General features: G+C 37.3%; 1 protein-coding gene across 1 annotated transcript in view; it reads left to right on the forward strand.

The window, feature by feature from the left end:
* KCNN2 (potassium calcium-activated channel subfamily N member 2) overlaps positions 1–14,228 on the forward strand; it is a 183,189-nt gene that overhangs the window by 130,577 nt on the left and 38,384 nt on the right. The window contains exon 4 of the mRNA XM_079916639.1: positions 7,335–7,476. Within this exon, the coding sequence (XP_079772765.1) occupies positions 7,335–7,476 (142 nt within the window). The remainder of the gene's footprint in view (positions 1–7,334; positions 7,477–14,228) is intronic.

A 14,228-nucleotide genomic window follows, 5' to 3' on the forward strand; every position in this document is an offset into this window, starting at 1 on the left:
TAGAACTTTCCTTTAGAGATGCCTGCCTTCCAGTTTTCCTGGAAAACTAAAGAAATAAAAAAAAAATTATCATTTCTTTCCTTCCACTTCTATGTTCTCCTTTTGAAGTTAGTTGTTAGACGCTCTGTGTTCTCTGAGAATATATCTTCTTTGTTCTCCCTTTTCCCTTCTCTTTTTGTCTTTTTGTTCTACTTTCTGGGAGATTTCTACCAATTTATATTCTAATTGTATTGCAATTATTTTTTTATTATAATTGTAAGTTTTTTAAAAGTCCCTCTTTTTTATTCTTTAATTGCACTTCTTTGTAGCGTCCTGTTCCTTTTATGGATGTTATATTTTCCTTTAGTTCTTCCATGATATAACTTAGAAAGTTCAGGAGTCCCACACCCCATCACTCTCCATTGTCTGGAGATTATTCTGTTTCCTCCCTTTTCCCTTCTTTCTTTCCTTTCTTTCCCATCCCATTTTTGTCAGTATCTTTTTTATAGAAAGTATACTTCCAATGTGTACTGATCATTTGCTAGTCTTTCACGTTCAAGAGTGGGAATTGGAGGGCTTCCCTGGTGGCGCAGTGGTTGAGAGTCTGCCTGCCAATGCAGGGGACACGGATTCGCGCCCCGGTCCGGGAAGATCTCACATGCCGCGGAGAGGCTGGGTCCGTGAGCCATGGCCTCTGAGCCTGCGCGTCTGGAGCCTGTGCTCCGCAACGGGAGAGGCCACAACAGTGAGAGGCCTGCATACTGCAAAAAATAAAAAAATTTAAAAAAAAATTATATATATATATATATATATATATATATATATATATATATATATATGCCTAAAAAAAAGAGTGGGAATTGGAAACTTTGTATGGGGAGAGGAGCTTAGTGTCTGGTGAAATTCACTATGGGTGGGTAAGTGGAAAGCTGCATTTTTCATTAGAAAATGCTTGCTGTTAGTAATGAATGTCTTTTCACTGAAACTATTCTGTTTCTCCAGAGAGAAATATATTCTTTCTCTGTATTAGTAAGTTCTAATATAGGGTCAAGAACAGGGAGTGAAGAAAGTAAACTGGGAATGTTGTTGTTCAGCTTGGAAACTTGAATTTAATTACCACATTTTCAGCCCCAAACATCTTTCCTGACCTTAGCTGGGGCCTGGATCAAAATCTCCAGTGTTTCCTCAGTGAACAAACCTCTATCTCCTGTTAGTTGTCTAGCAATACCAGGCAGGGGCAAGCGCCTGGGCATCTATTATGCCATATACTTAGACATCATAATTTCTCCTGTTTTCAGCTTTGGACTTTACCCACTCATTGCATGACATCTGGTTGCTCCAAGTTATGAACCTTCCATGGGTTCTATAATAATCTATGCCTTTTAATTTTGGATATTTAGGCCATTTATATTTAATGTGGTTACAGATATGCTTGGGTAAATCTGTCCTCTGGCCACTTGTTTTCTATTTGTCCTATCTAGTCTCTGTTCCTTTTTTCCATTTCTGCCTCCTTTTGGATTGCTTATCTTTTTTTATTCTATCTTATATCCTTTATAAGATTATCACTTATTACTCTTTGATGTATTATTTTAATGATTCTTTTAGGAGTTATAGCATACCTATACACTTAGGTATACTATAACTAAATTGTCACAGTTTTATCTCCCCCTGACACTGTATCACTTACTACAGTCTACCTTCAACTGATAATGTACCACTTTACCTACAGTATTTTCACTTCTCCAACCTTGCCGTTTTACTTGTGCATATCGATCAGTAAGTACTTGGATGAATAATCAAGGAGACCTTTCTACAGATCTCTGGTTCTCTCTCTGTGCAGATGTTTCCTCTCTGGTTTTTCGCCCTATAAACTCATGGCTTCCCTGTATTCCCAGCTCTGTCCTCAATTTGGGGAGACCTCTGGGCTCTGCTGATTTCCATACCTGAGCTACATTCTGGAATCTTTCTTGAGGCATTAAGCTGGGGCAATTTTATGACTCGCTTTGGCTGTTTACCATCTCTCAGGGATCATTGTTCTTAGTTTCTAGATTATCTATGTCTTGTTCACTATTGTTTCAAATATTTGTCTGGTTTTGTAGTTTTTTCAAGAAGCAGCATGAATTCGTCCTTTGTTGTTCCATCTTGGCTAGAAGCAGAATTCCCCATGCCCTTTTGTTTGTATAAAAATGTGTTATTTTTCATTCTCTGATTTCTCTTTTCTTTCTTTTTTTTTTCTTTTTTGTTATTGTGGGCTTATACCTTTTTTAAATTGCCTTACTATCATTTTAGCAATATTTCAGGAGAGAATGGTGGATTCAGTAGAGAGAACTGATGATAGATTGATCACATACATTTGAATCTCCATAATACTTTTCACTATATAACTGAGGCTGACATTTGAGATCAGAGCTGAAAATTAAGGTATTTTTGCTATTCATAGTATTAATAGTATGTTTAATGGAAAAGGATTAATAAACATAGTTTGTCAGCTGTAAGCTTCCATTGTTGAATATTTTTTACATGTGTAAAAATAACTTATAAGTTGCCTACAGGTCTTGGAACATAACATGACAAATCTGATTCATATTGATTGATGGGAAAGACTCATTTCTGTCCCTTTTTTGTACTTCTATATTTGTGATCCTGAAGGCCTAACATGTGGCCAAGGGCCAGTCAGTTTGAGAAAAAATGTTTCATATTGTCATATTAATTAATTCAATAAACACCAATTCCCTGCTCTATTCTTCTAAGTGAAGATAAAACAATGAGTAAGGCATAATCTTTGTGCTCAAATTCTTTATAATTTAGATTCTCGGGGCATGTTTGATAAGCAAAGTATACATTATATGTGTTATGACCCATGTTGACATTGACTGATGGCATGAGAGATATCTATAAGAGGCTCCCAGGATACAGAGAAAGGACCTATGGTCCAGCCTAGAGTACCATGCTAAAAATGCTATGTGGAGTCTGAAAAAGGGGAGTTATGAGCAGATTCTCAAAGTACAAATCAGGGCTAGGAAGGTGGGGGAGGGTGGTTTTAGTCAGAAGGAAATGTACCTGTAGAGAAAGAGCTGGTGAAGAGGATGGCATAACTGCCAGCTATTACTGTGGCCAGAGCTCCTGTTACTTATGGAATGGTGCTGTGAGAGAGGCAGGAGTGATGGGCAGAGGCTGCTTCATTGAGCGGGAAGAATTCAGTAATGCTCTTGGAAAGATCACCCTTGTGAATTTAAACAAATATTATGGAAAGCTGCCATATTTGTGATTTAAGAAACAGTGGTATACCCACAGTCAAGAATGAATGAAGAAATGAATGGAAACTAAGAAAAGGAACGTTTTACTTCTTTTAAAACATTAAAGCTGATCTTACAATCTTTAAGTCTCTAAAACATGCAATGCTGTAAAACAGCAATAAGTCCTCTCCCTAAATGCTAAAGTCCTTTTTTTAAAAAGCTTGTGATCATTAGGCATTCCTTACACTAATTTTAATCTTCTTTAATATATTTTAATTAAACAAGCATTCATATTCATTAGAATTTGAATTTTGCCATGTGAGTCATTTCTTCGTCTTTCCCAGAATAGCTCCCCTTGTGGAGAAGGTCGGAATTGTCTGAGTAAGTTTGTGACGTGAACTTAAACTGTAAGAAACGTTTTGAAAATTTTTAACCGTTTAAATTGTATATACTAATCGTTCGCAGTGGTGTGACTCTGGCATAAATTCAAAACCTGGAAGTGTTCTAAGTGAAAACGTCATCCTGTTGATAAGTCTAATATTTGTTTCTGAGTTGCCAAGAAAGAACCCTTTATTGTTCTAATAGTAGGTAATGTGGTCCTAATTACCTGCCTCTTCTTGACTAGTCATGACTAAGTATACCTGAATGTAACAAAAACATGAGTATGAAATGTTATTTTTCCATTCTGAGCCATTTTTCAGGTAGGTTAATTATTTATTAAGCAAAAAAGATAATTTACCATTGAACCCCAAGCCCTTAAATACCAACTCCTAGAAAGATATTTGTTTCTAATTAGGCCCTTCAATACAGCTTTACAGTATCTGACCCAATATAACATGCATAACATATAACAAATAATAACTGAATGATATAATGGCATAATACTTGAGAGTGGTGAAGAGTTTAATGAGGATGGAAGCAATTTGTATTTAAAACTTGTGTACTTATCAAATGTAGGTAACTAAAGGAGAGTCAGTGAATGCTTTTTATTGTAACTTTCAAAGTCATTTACTGCTCTAAACTTTGAAAACCAAATCAAAGTGCTTCAGGAAGAACAGATGAGAAAGACTTTCACACCCTTGCCAAAGTTGAGAAGATTTACCTGTGGGCACCAGCAGTGAAGGTGCCCCTTTAAAGACCTTTGTTTACAATATGAAATCTCAAACTCCTCTTTGTAGTTGCTCTACCAAAGGAACACCATGTGCCTAGAGATGTGTTCTGGTCACTAGCGATGTAGCAATAACTTGAGGTTATCACTCAGACGTGGTCACATTTTCTAAGTGGGTAGTGATTGAGGACACTTTGTTGATATAGAAAGGGTGAAGAGTATAGTTTTTTCAGCCAGAAAGGTTGTCCATGTCTTAAAACATCAATGTAAAATGAGAAAATGAAAGTCAAGTGTTGAACACATAGTGAGGGCTCAACACATATTTCATATGCACCAGGGAATTAGGGCCATTGGCTCTTATACGTATCAAATCTTTGTGTAAATCATGATTTGTTAAGAAGAAACTTTGTCTCACAATTAAAGGTTGAATAGGCCATGAAACTTTTGCCTCCCCTCTCTCACGTAGCCCACACCCACACCAGGGTAATGTATTCCCTGTTTCAGGCAACTGCTTGATGAGGACTATTCATAGAAAGCCCCAATACCATGAGTGGGTTATTCATCCAAAGCTTACTTCTAAGGGTCTTGTTTGAAATAAAAACCACATGGCCCCATGGAAGCCTCATCACACAGGCATAGCAGGCTCCCCGAGCAGTCCACAGAGCCTGGTAGCTCATGTTGTAGCCGAACTACAGCATGGATCGTGTCACCCTAATCCTATGTGCATGTTATTTAACAGTTTCTCAGAGGAAATGCACTCATCTGGCTTCCTTAAAAGCTAGGAATTGATCTTGTTTTTAAATTATAGTTGATTTACAATGTTTTGTTAGTTTCAGGTGTACAGCGAAGTGATTCAGATAAATATATATTCTTTTCATATATATATACACACATATCTAGATTCTTTTTCAGATTCTTTTCCATTATAGGTTATTACAAGATATTGAATATAGTACCCTGTAGTATACAATAGGTCCTTGTTGTTTATTTATTTTATGTATATTAGTGTATATCTGTTAATCCCAAACTCTTAATTTACCCCTCCCCTTTGTTAACCATAAATTTGTTTTCTATGTCTGGTTTTTTTGTAAATAAGTTCATTTGTATCATTTTCTTAGATTCCACATATAAGTGATATCAGATGATATTTGTCTTCCTCTGACTTACTTCACTTAGTATGAGAATCTCTGGGTCCATCCATGTTGCTCCAAATGGCATTATTTCATTCTTTTTTTAAGGCTGAGTAATACGAGTACATCTTGACCTTCCTTTTGGCAATGACAGCCTCTCCACCCAGCCATCCTGGGAAGAGGGGACTCTGCATCTAAGTCATAGTGGCAGTTCCCTGGGGTAGAATGGTGGAGGTTGCTGCCCTCCCATCACCAGGGAATCACAGGATGCCCCTCAGCAGGGCTGGCTGCCTGTGTGTGTGCCCTTCCATTTTCTTTTTGAAGATACGGTGATGCTGTCACTCTTCCTTACTCTGGGGTTCCACTCATTCCAGGCAGAGGTTTCTCTTTCCCTAGACCAAAGTAGCAGAAAATACCATTTCTTAGTTCTCTCTTCTTTGTTAGAAAACAAAGGTACCAAAGTGTTAAGCATAGGCCTTTCTGTATCCAAAGACAGAGGCAAGATCCACAGTCTCCCCTTCAGAGGTATGATACTGCAGAGGAAAGCTTATACTCTATAAACTTCCTGCACTTTGGGCTATAGATGCAGAAGCCTTGGAATGATATGAAGAACAGAAAAAAAAAGAGGGAGAGAATGCACTGGCCCAATGTAGGTTGTATATGGGATCAATCCTGGGGCTCGGGTCATGGGGCAGCCTCCTTGCCTCCACAGCTCTGGCTACACAGACATATCGTCGAGCTGAAAGGCAGGACTGAGTGAGTGCAAGCTAGGGGATTATCAGCATGCTTTGGAGAGCAAGAAATAAGGAAGGGAAAGCCATCCCCAGTGGTATCTGAGAGCTGGGAAGAAAGGGTGGTCCTTACAGAAGTTGGATGAAGAGCAGGGAATGTCTCTAGTGACCAGAGAGAGTCTGGGGTGTGACTGCCATGGAGGAGGGCTACTCTGCCCCATGACTACACAGAGCATGCATCCAGGGCAAGTTTCTCTAAAGTAACAACTTGCATGGCCTCACAGTTGTATGCATGGTGGATAATAGTGCCCCACGATGGGCCAGGGTTACTGTTTCACATTGATAATTCAAGCAAAATTTTATATCTGTTTCTGATATAAAAATCTTTCTTCTCATTAGAAAAATTTGACACCTCATAGAATAATGAGGATAAACTGCATCCCTCTCCCTCTTTTTGACTATAAACTCTTTGTGTGTATCTGGTGAGGTAATAACTTATATTAAGCTCCAGTTCTGGGCATGGATTATGCAATCAAAGGTACATTTTCCATCTTCAAGGAGGATGGCTAGTACAGGACCTCCAGGTAGACAGTTACAATGTAGTCCTGTGATGGAGGAATATATGGGGTACTGAGGGAGCCCCAGAAATGGGCTGGGAGGAGCGTAGATAGAAGAGGCTCCCACCTGAACTTATTTTGAAAGATGACTAGGAGTTGGCCCAATAAGAAATAAAGGTAGCAAAGGGAACACCGTGGCTCCTTTTGGTACAAAGGTGAGGAGGGAGGTCGGGGCACTGCATATTGTTCCACAAGTTGGGCACATCAGTGGGCATCAAGGAAGGATGAGATGTGAGCAAGACCAAAGCAGGATTCAAAGATAAATGTGCGTTGATCAACTTAAACCAGTGAGAAAAGCAATTTTCATATTTTACAGTTTCTCTTTCAGATTATTTTTAAAGTTGAGAAATTCTGATGTCTTTCAGATTGCTTAGGTACAACTCCAATTTTATTTATAATAATGAGCTTTGAAAACCTCTAAATAGAGCATTTTGTAGACGCTATTAGTAAACTCACTGTATTGAATCAAACTGCCCTTGGAAGCCCTACTCTAGATTAATTATGAAGGACTGGCTTTGTTTGCTATTTTTCAGGTACCATGATCAACAGGATGTTACTAGCAACTTCCTTGGAGCAATGTGGTTGATATCAATAACTTTTCTCTCCATTGGTTATGGTGACATGGTACCTAACACATACTGTGGGAAAGGAGTCTGTTTGCTCACTGGAATTATGGTAAGTGTCTTTTCATTTTCTGTCTCTTTGATGAACACTCAAGAAAGTACTTTAGACCATTCCATCCATGTGCATAAGTCATAGTATGCTACTTCAATTTCCAAACATCAGGAAGGCAGCATCAATAAATCAGTTCTCTGTTCAGAGAGAACATCAACAGTTCTCATCCTAATTCTCTTCATTGTGAAGCTCCATTGAGGACAGAGTGCTGCTAGAATGCTCTTTGTGGGCTATGTGCTAATTTGATGAGCAAATCTGATCTTAGAGCTTCAGCTTCAAGGTCAGAAGTTCTTTGTTTAAGTCTGAGTTCTTTCATTTCCTATTAGCCATGTGAACTTGAGTGAAATCCTCTTCTCTGAAATGTACTTCTCTCATCTGTAAAATGTGGACCATAATAACTATCTTGCAATGTGTTGAACGGTTGAAGAATTACATTTTTTTTCCAATTATGTAATTAGATAATATTTATCACTTTAACAAATACTTGAGTTGAGTGCTGATTATGGTGCTGGCCTAGCAACTGAGAATATAGCAGGAAAGGGATGAACTATCTCTGTCCTGCCTTCATGGAGCTTACAGGGGAATGCCTACTTTTTAAAATAATTAACAAATCATTGTTATTTACATTTGTGACAAGTATGTGAGGAAGTAAGATTTCTGATCAGATTCGGGGGGACTGAGGGAGAAGAATGGGATCTACTAAGAGAAATAAATTCCGGGAAAGTTGACTTTTAAACTGAGGTGGGAAGGGTAGGTAGCCAGGCAAAGTGGGGGGAAGGAAGGGCATTCCAGGAAGAGGAAATAGTTTATTTGAAGAGAGTGAGGCAAGGAGGAGCTTGGTACGTTGATGTAAGGCCACCAGGCCAGGAGTGTACAGAGGAAAGAGGAAAAGTGGCATGAGGCTGGGGGTGGGAGGCCAGATCTTGGGGATCTCTTGAGTGAGGTTTGCTGCCTGTGGTGATGTGTCACTCTTCTGGGACACCTAGCAGGCTCAGACATGTTCCTTGCCCCTTACACACTATGATGTGGCCAGGGCTGGTGTGTACCGTTTGTTTTAGATGTCTGAAAATGAAAGGCTAGCAAATTGTCTAAAATTTATTATTATGTGGTGTGAACTTTGAAATGTCTAAGCCAGATGCACCACTTTTAGTGACCTAGGTTCTTATCTTCTTTTTATCATTGGATTACAGCAAAGAGCATTAGCCTGATACTTATTTGGTTCCTGCCTACAGAAGGATGTGAACTAGTACTGGAAGCTCCTTAGTCAGGAAATTCCCAGAATGTCTGAAGTTAGGCATCTCTGCCCAACGCCTTCATTGTGTCCACCCACAAGTTGGCAGGAGAGGAACAGGCTCCCCATGCGAGGGCCTTTGAATGGTAGCCAGGGCAGCGTGTACCCTTGTAGCAGCTGCCTAGGAAGATTGTTCCAAGAGTCAGAACTAGCTGGAAGGACTGAGTGCCCATGACATACATAGAGTGGGAACATTCTTCTCCCACTTAGTAGCACTGAATAGCTAGATGTGAAAATAAAACCTGGGGGCTAATTTTAAGGTTACAGTAGTAACAAGATGACCATTCGTGGAAAATATAATTTGGGGTCATAATGTAACATTGTTTGCTTGTAAAAGAAAAGTACAGTTTTGTGAATTTTAGTGATTTTTTTTCATTAAAATTGGTATGGTCCTTTATGTTTACTCTTGGATCACTTCCTTTTTCCTCAAAAGATAGCATTTTATTATATAGTATAATGCTTTGGGAAATAAAATTTGCATGGATGTATTTTTGGAGGGCCCATAACAAGCCCACAAGGGACATGAATGATGCTATTTATAAACACAGAACTGGTAATTGCAGAGTCTTTCCCCTTATGCTTCTTAGAAACAATTTCCTTGGTTTTGCTTTTTGGCAAGATACCTCCCTTTTATTCTTGAATCAGGTATGACTCAGGGTTTATGCAAACCTCTTCATTTGCTATGGATCAGAGCCAAGTTTGAGGTTAACCTTGCCTGGATCTTGTAATACTTTTATCTTTCCTTGATTTTTTTTCTCTGTCCCTAATGTCTCAAGAACAGCTCCTGCAAAATCTCATCTGATGGCACAAATTTTATATTTAGTTCATTGAACTACTTCCTTGCTTAGATGTCACTGGTGATCCTAGTTTATTTTTAGAAAATATTTTATAAGCCACTTTTAATCTATATGGACACAAAAATGTTATATGCAGTGAAATTTACAGTGACTTCACTGCTGTCCTCTAAGCTCATGGTGAAAACAGTCCCTCTGTCCTTAAGCTGAGGAGCTCCATTCCATCTCCCTCTTAAGGAACAGACATTTCTTAATTGACCCAATCAAAAATTGTTTACTTGCATATAGAGAAATTGGGTGCTCTTTGACTAGCCTAATTGAAATACTGTGTAGAGTTGCATTGTCTCTATCCATCGGCCAAATAAATTCCCACAGAGGCAGGCCACAGAGCAGTCTTCTGGGGGTGAGCTTCTGGGAATTGGTTATATCCCATGTAAATTTCCTGGGGATGAAGAGCCTATGTATTGCAGTTACCTAGAAACTATTACAGAGAGTGGCTGACGAATATAGTTTCCTAAGATATAAATTTTTTTCAGAGTCTATAGAAAAGGTTAGTTTCCTTTAGATGAACTGTGTTTCTCTTTTGTGAGACAATTTTTTTTTTTTTTGCTTTTGATATCAGGAAGTTTAAATACCCGTTTGTTACTTTGGGATTGTCTAAGCTAGATATGACTTTTTTAAAAAAATTACAGGCTTTTTTTTTTCTTTTTCCTTTTTTTTTTTTTCTATCTTTTTCCAGCCTATTCTCCCCGGGACTTTTGCAATGCATGTTTAGGTAAAATACATATTGTCACATTTCTCATGAGTCATCTCTCTGGCCTTTAATAAATTGTGAAAAAGAAACGCAATTCACAATACTCCTGGGAGAGCACAGGGTCATCCCTGAATTATCTTGTGTATTGTCTCTGAAGTACTATGATTCTTTGTGTTCTTTTATATTTCAATTTTCTTATTCTTGTGTTTAGGAAATTTTGATAGAATTTATACCTTTATGTGTTTTTTTTTCACTTTGAAGTAAAATACAGTTGATCTGAATGCTAATACCTACAAAGCTTTCCTATTTCAAAAATGTAGACATCAAGAAATTAGCACTGCATTATTTCTTCATAAAGCTAATGAATTATGTCATAGGATCATCTTAGATGTTCACATTTCATTGGTAAAAACTCAAAATTAAAATGTAATTTAAAATTTTTAAATAGCTTAATTTATGTCATGAGTTATATTTTTGGGAGCCAAGGACATTAAGATTTAGGACATTTCAGCCATGGTCTTGGCAGAAATATATTGTTAAACCATGAGGAGAGAGAGTTTTCCAGAATATTTCTAAGAGAGAAACAAATGGTCTTATCAAAAAATAACTTCTCCTTGCCTGAAATGTAAATTGTAAATCCAAGACAATCATGCAAAGCTTTTTAAATGAGTTTTAGGTTGTGTTTACAATGCTATACATAGATGATTATGAAAATACTAAAACAAGTGGACTTCATATACTGAAATGCCTGAACAAGAATTCCATTGTGATAGATCAAACAAGTCAAGTAGAAATTTTCCTTTTACCAAGACCTAACTAATATTAGAGCTTAAGAGACAAAGATCTCTTCCTTTCCCCTGGGTATTATTTTAAAAACCTAAGATCATAGGATTGCCTAATAGACAAGGTCCCTCATTACCCTTCAAGAGAAAACTATAATGGTTGCAATTACTTACTTTTTCCTTATTCTTCTATCCTTCCTCTTTTTTAAAAAATGTTATTGAAATATAGTTGTTTTACAACGTTGTATTAATTTCTTCTGTACAGCACAGTGACTCAGTTATACATAATATATATTTTTTCATATTCTTTTTCCTTTATGGTTTGTCACAGGATATTGAATATAGTATAGTTCCCTATGTTATACAGTAGAATCTTGTTGTTTACCGATCCTATATATAACAGTTTGCCTCTACTAATCCCAAACTCCCAATTCTTCCCTCCCCTATCCCACCCGCCTTGGCAACCAAAAGTTCGTTCTCTATGTCTGTGAGTCGGTTTTTGTTTTATAGATATGTTGATTTGTGTGGTATCTTAGATTCCACATGTGATATCATATGGTGCTTGTCTTTTTCTTTCTGACTCACTTTGCTTAGTATGATAATCTCTAGGTCCATCCATGTTGCTGCAAATGGCATTATTTCATTCTTCTTTATGGCTTAGTAGTATTCCATTGTGTGTGTGTGTGTGTGTGTGTGTGTGTGTGTGTGTGTGTGTGTATGTATATATATATATATACCACATCTTCTTTATCCATTCATCTGTTGATGGACATTTAGGTTGTTTCCATGTCTTTGCTATTGTAAATAGTGCTGCTATGAACCTAGGGGTACTTGTATCTTTTTGAATTATAGTTTTGTCTGGTTATATGCCCAGGAGTGGGATTGCTGGATCATATGGCAACTCTACTTTTAGTTTTCTGAGGAACTTCCATACTGTTTTCCATAGTGGCTGCACCAACTTACATTCCCACCAACAATGTAGGAGGGTTCCATTTTCTCCAGACCCTCTGCAGCATTTGTTATTTGTAGACTTTTTAATAATGGCCATTCTGACTGGTGTGAGGTGGTACCTCATTGTAGCTTTGATTTGCATTTCTCTAATAATTAGTGATGTTGAGCATCTTTTTCATGTGCCTGTTGGCCATCTGTATGTCTTCTTTGGAGAAATGTCTATTTAGGTCTTCTGCCCATTTTTTGATTGGGTTGTTTAGTTTTTTTTGGAGATTAAGCCCTTGTTAGTGACATCATTTTCAAATATTTTCTCCCATTCCGTAGGTTTTTTCATTTTGTTTATAGTTTCCTTTGCTGTGCAATGGCTTGTAAGTTTGATTAGGTCCATTTGCTTATTTTTGTTTTTATGTCTTTTGCCTTGGAAGGCTGACCCAAGAAAACATTGGTACAATTTATGTCAGAGAATGTTTTGCCTATGTTCTCTTCTAGGAGTTTTATGGTGTCTTGTCTTATATTTTAGGTCTTTGAGCCATTTTGAGTTTATTTTTGTGTACGGTGTGAGCGTGGGTCCTAACTTCATTAATTTACATGGGGCTGTCCAACTTTCACAACACCACCTGCTGAAGAGACTGTCTTTTCTCCATTGTATATTCTTGCCTCCTTTGTTGAAGATTAATCATTTATAGGTGTGCAGGTTTATTTCTGGGCTCTCTATTATGTTCCATTTATCTGTATGTCTGTTTCTGTGCCAATACCTTGCTGTTTTGATTACTATAGCCTTGTAGTATCATCTTAAGTCTGGGAGGTTTATGCCTCCAGCTTTGTTCTTTTTCCTCGGGATTGCTTTGGCAATTCTGGGTCTTTTATGATTCCATATAAATTTTAGAATTATTTGCTCTATTTCTGTGAAAAATATCATGGGTAATTTAATAGGGATCACATTGAATCTGTAGATTGCTTTGGGTAGTATGCTCATTTTAATAGTATTAATTCTTTCAATCCAAGAGCATGGGATAGCTTTCCATTTCTTTGAATCATCTTTAATTTCCTGTATTAATGCTGTGTAGTTCTCAGCATATAAGTCTTTCATGTCCTTGGTGAGATTTATTCCTAAGTATTTTTTTTGGTGCAATTTTAAAAGGGATTGCTAGTTTGCATTCCCTTTCTTATATTTCATTATTAGTGTAAAGAAATGCAACCAATTTCTGTATGTTAATGTTGTATCCTGCTACCTTGCTGAATTAGTTTATCAGTTTTAGTAGTTTTTGTGTGGAGTCTTCAAGGTTTTCTATATATATTATCATGTTATCTGCATAATGACAATTTTACCTCTTCCCTACGAAACTGAATAACTTTTATTTCTTTTTCTTGTCTGATTGCTGTGGCTAGGACTTCCACTACAGTGTTGAAGAGAAGTGGTGAGAGTGGGTATCCTTGTCTTGTTCCAGATTTTAGCAGGAAGGCTTTCATCTTTTCACCATTGTGTATTATACTGCCTGTGGGTTTGTCATAAATAGCTTTTATGTTGAGATATGTTCCCTCTATACCCACTTTCATGAGGGTTTTTATCATGAATAGATGCTGAATTTTATCAAATGTTTTTTTCTGCATTTGTTGAGATGATCATGTGGTTTTTGTCTTTTCTTTTGTTGATGTGGTGTATCACATTGATCGATTTGTGTGTGTTGAACCATCCTTGTGAACCTGGGATGAATCCCACTTGGTCGTGGTGTATGACATTTCTTATGTGCTGTTGGATTCACTTTGCTAATATTTTGTTCAGAATTGTTGCATCTATATTCATCAAAGATATTGGCCTGTAATTTTCTTTGTTGTTACTGTTTTTGTCTGGTTTTGGCATCAGGGTGATCCTGGCTTCATAGAATGTCTTTGGGAGTATTCCTTCATCTTCAATCTTTTGGAAGAGTTTGAAAGGAATCAGTATAAGTTTTTCTTTGTATGTTTGGTAGAATTTCCCAGTGAAACCATCTGGTCCTGAACTTTTGTTTGTAGCGAGTTTTTTTATTACTGATTCGATTTCATTTCTAGTGATTGGTCTGTTCAAGTTATCTATTTCTTCTTGATTCAGTTATGGTGGGCTGTATATTTCTAGAAAGTTGTTCATTTTTTTGAAGTTGTCAAATTTGTTGGCATATAATTGTTCATAGTATTCTCATTTT

This window comes from Stenella coeruleoalba (genome assembly GCF_951394435.1).
Source record: "Stenella coeruleoalba genome assembly, chromosome: 3".
NCBI classification, from domain to species: domain Eukaryota; kingdom Metazoa; phylum Chordata; class Mammalia; order Artiodactyla; family Delphinidae; genus Stenella; species Stenella coeruleoalba.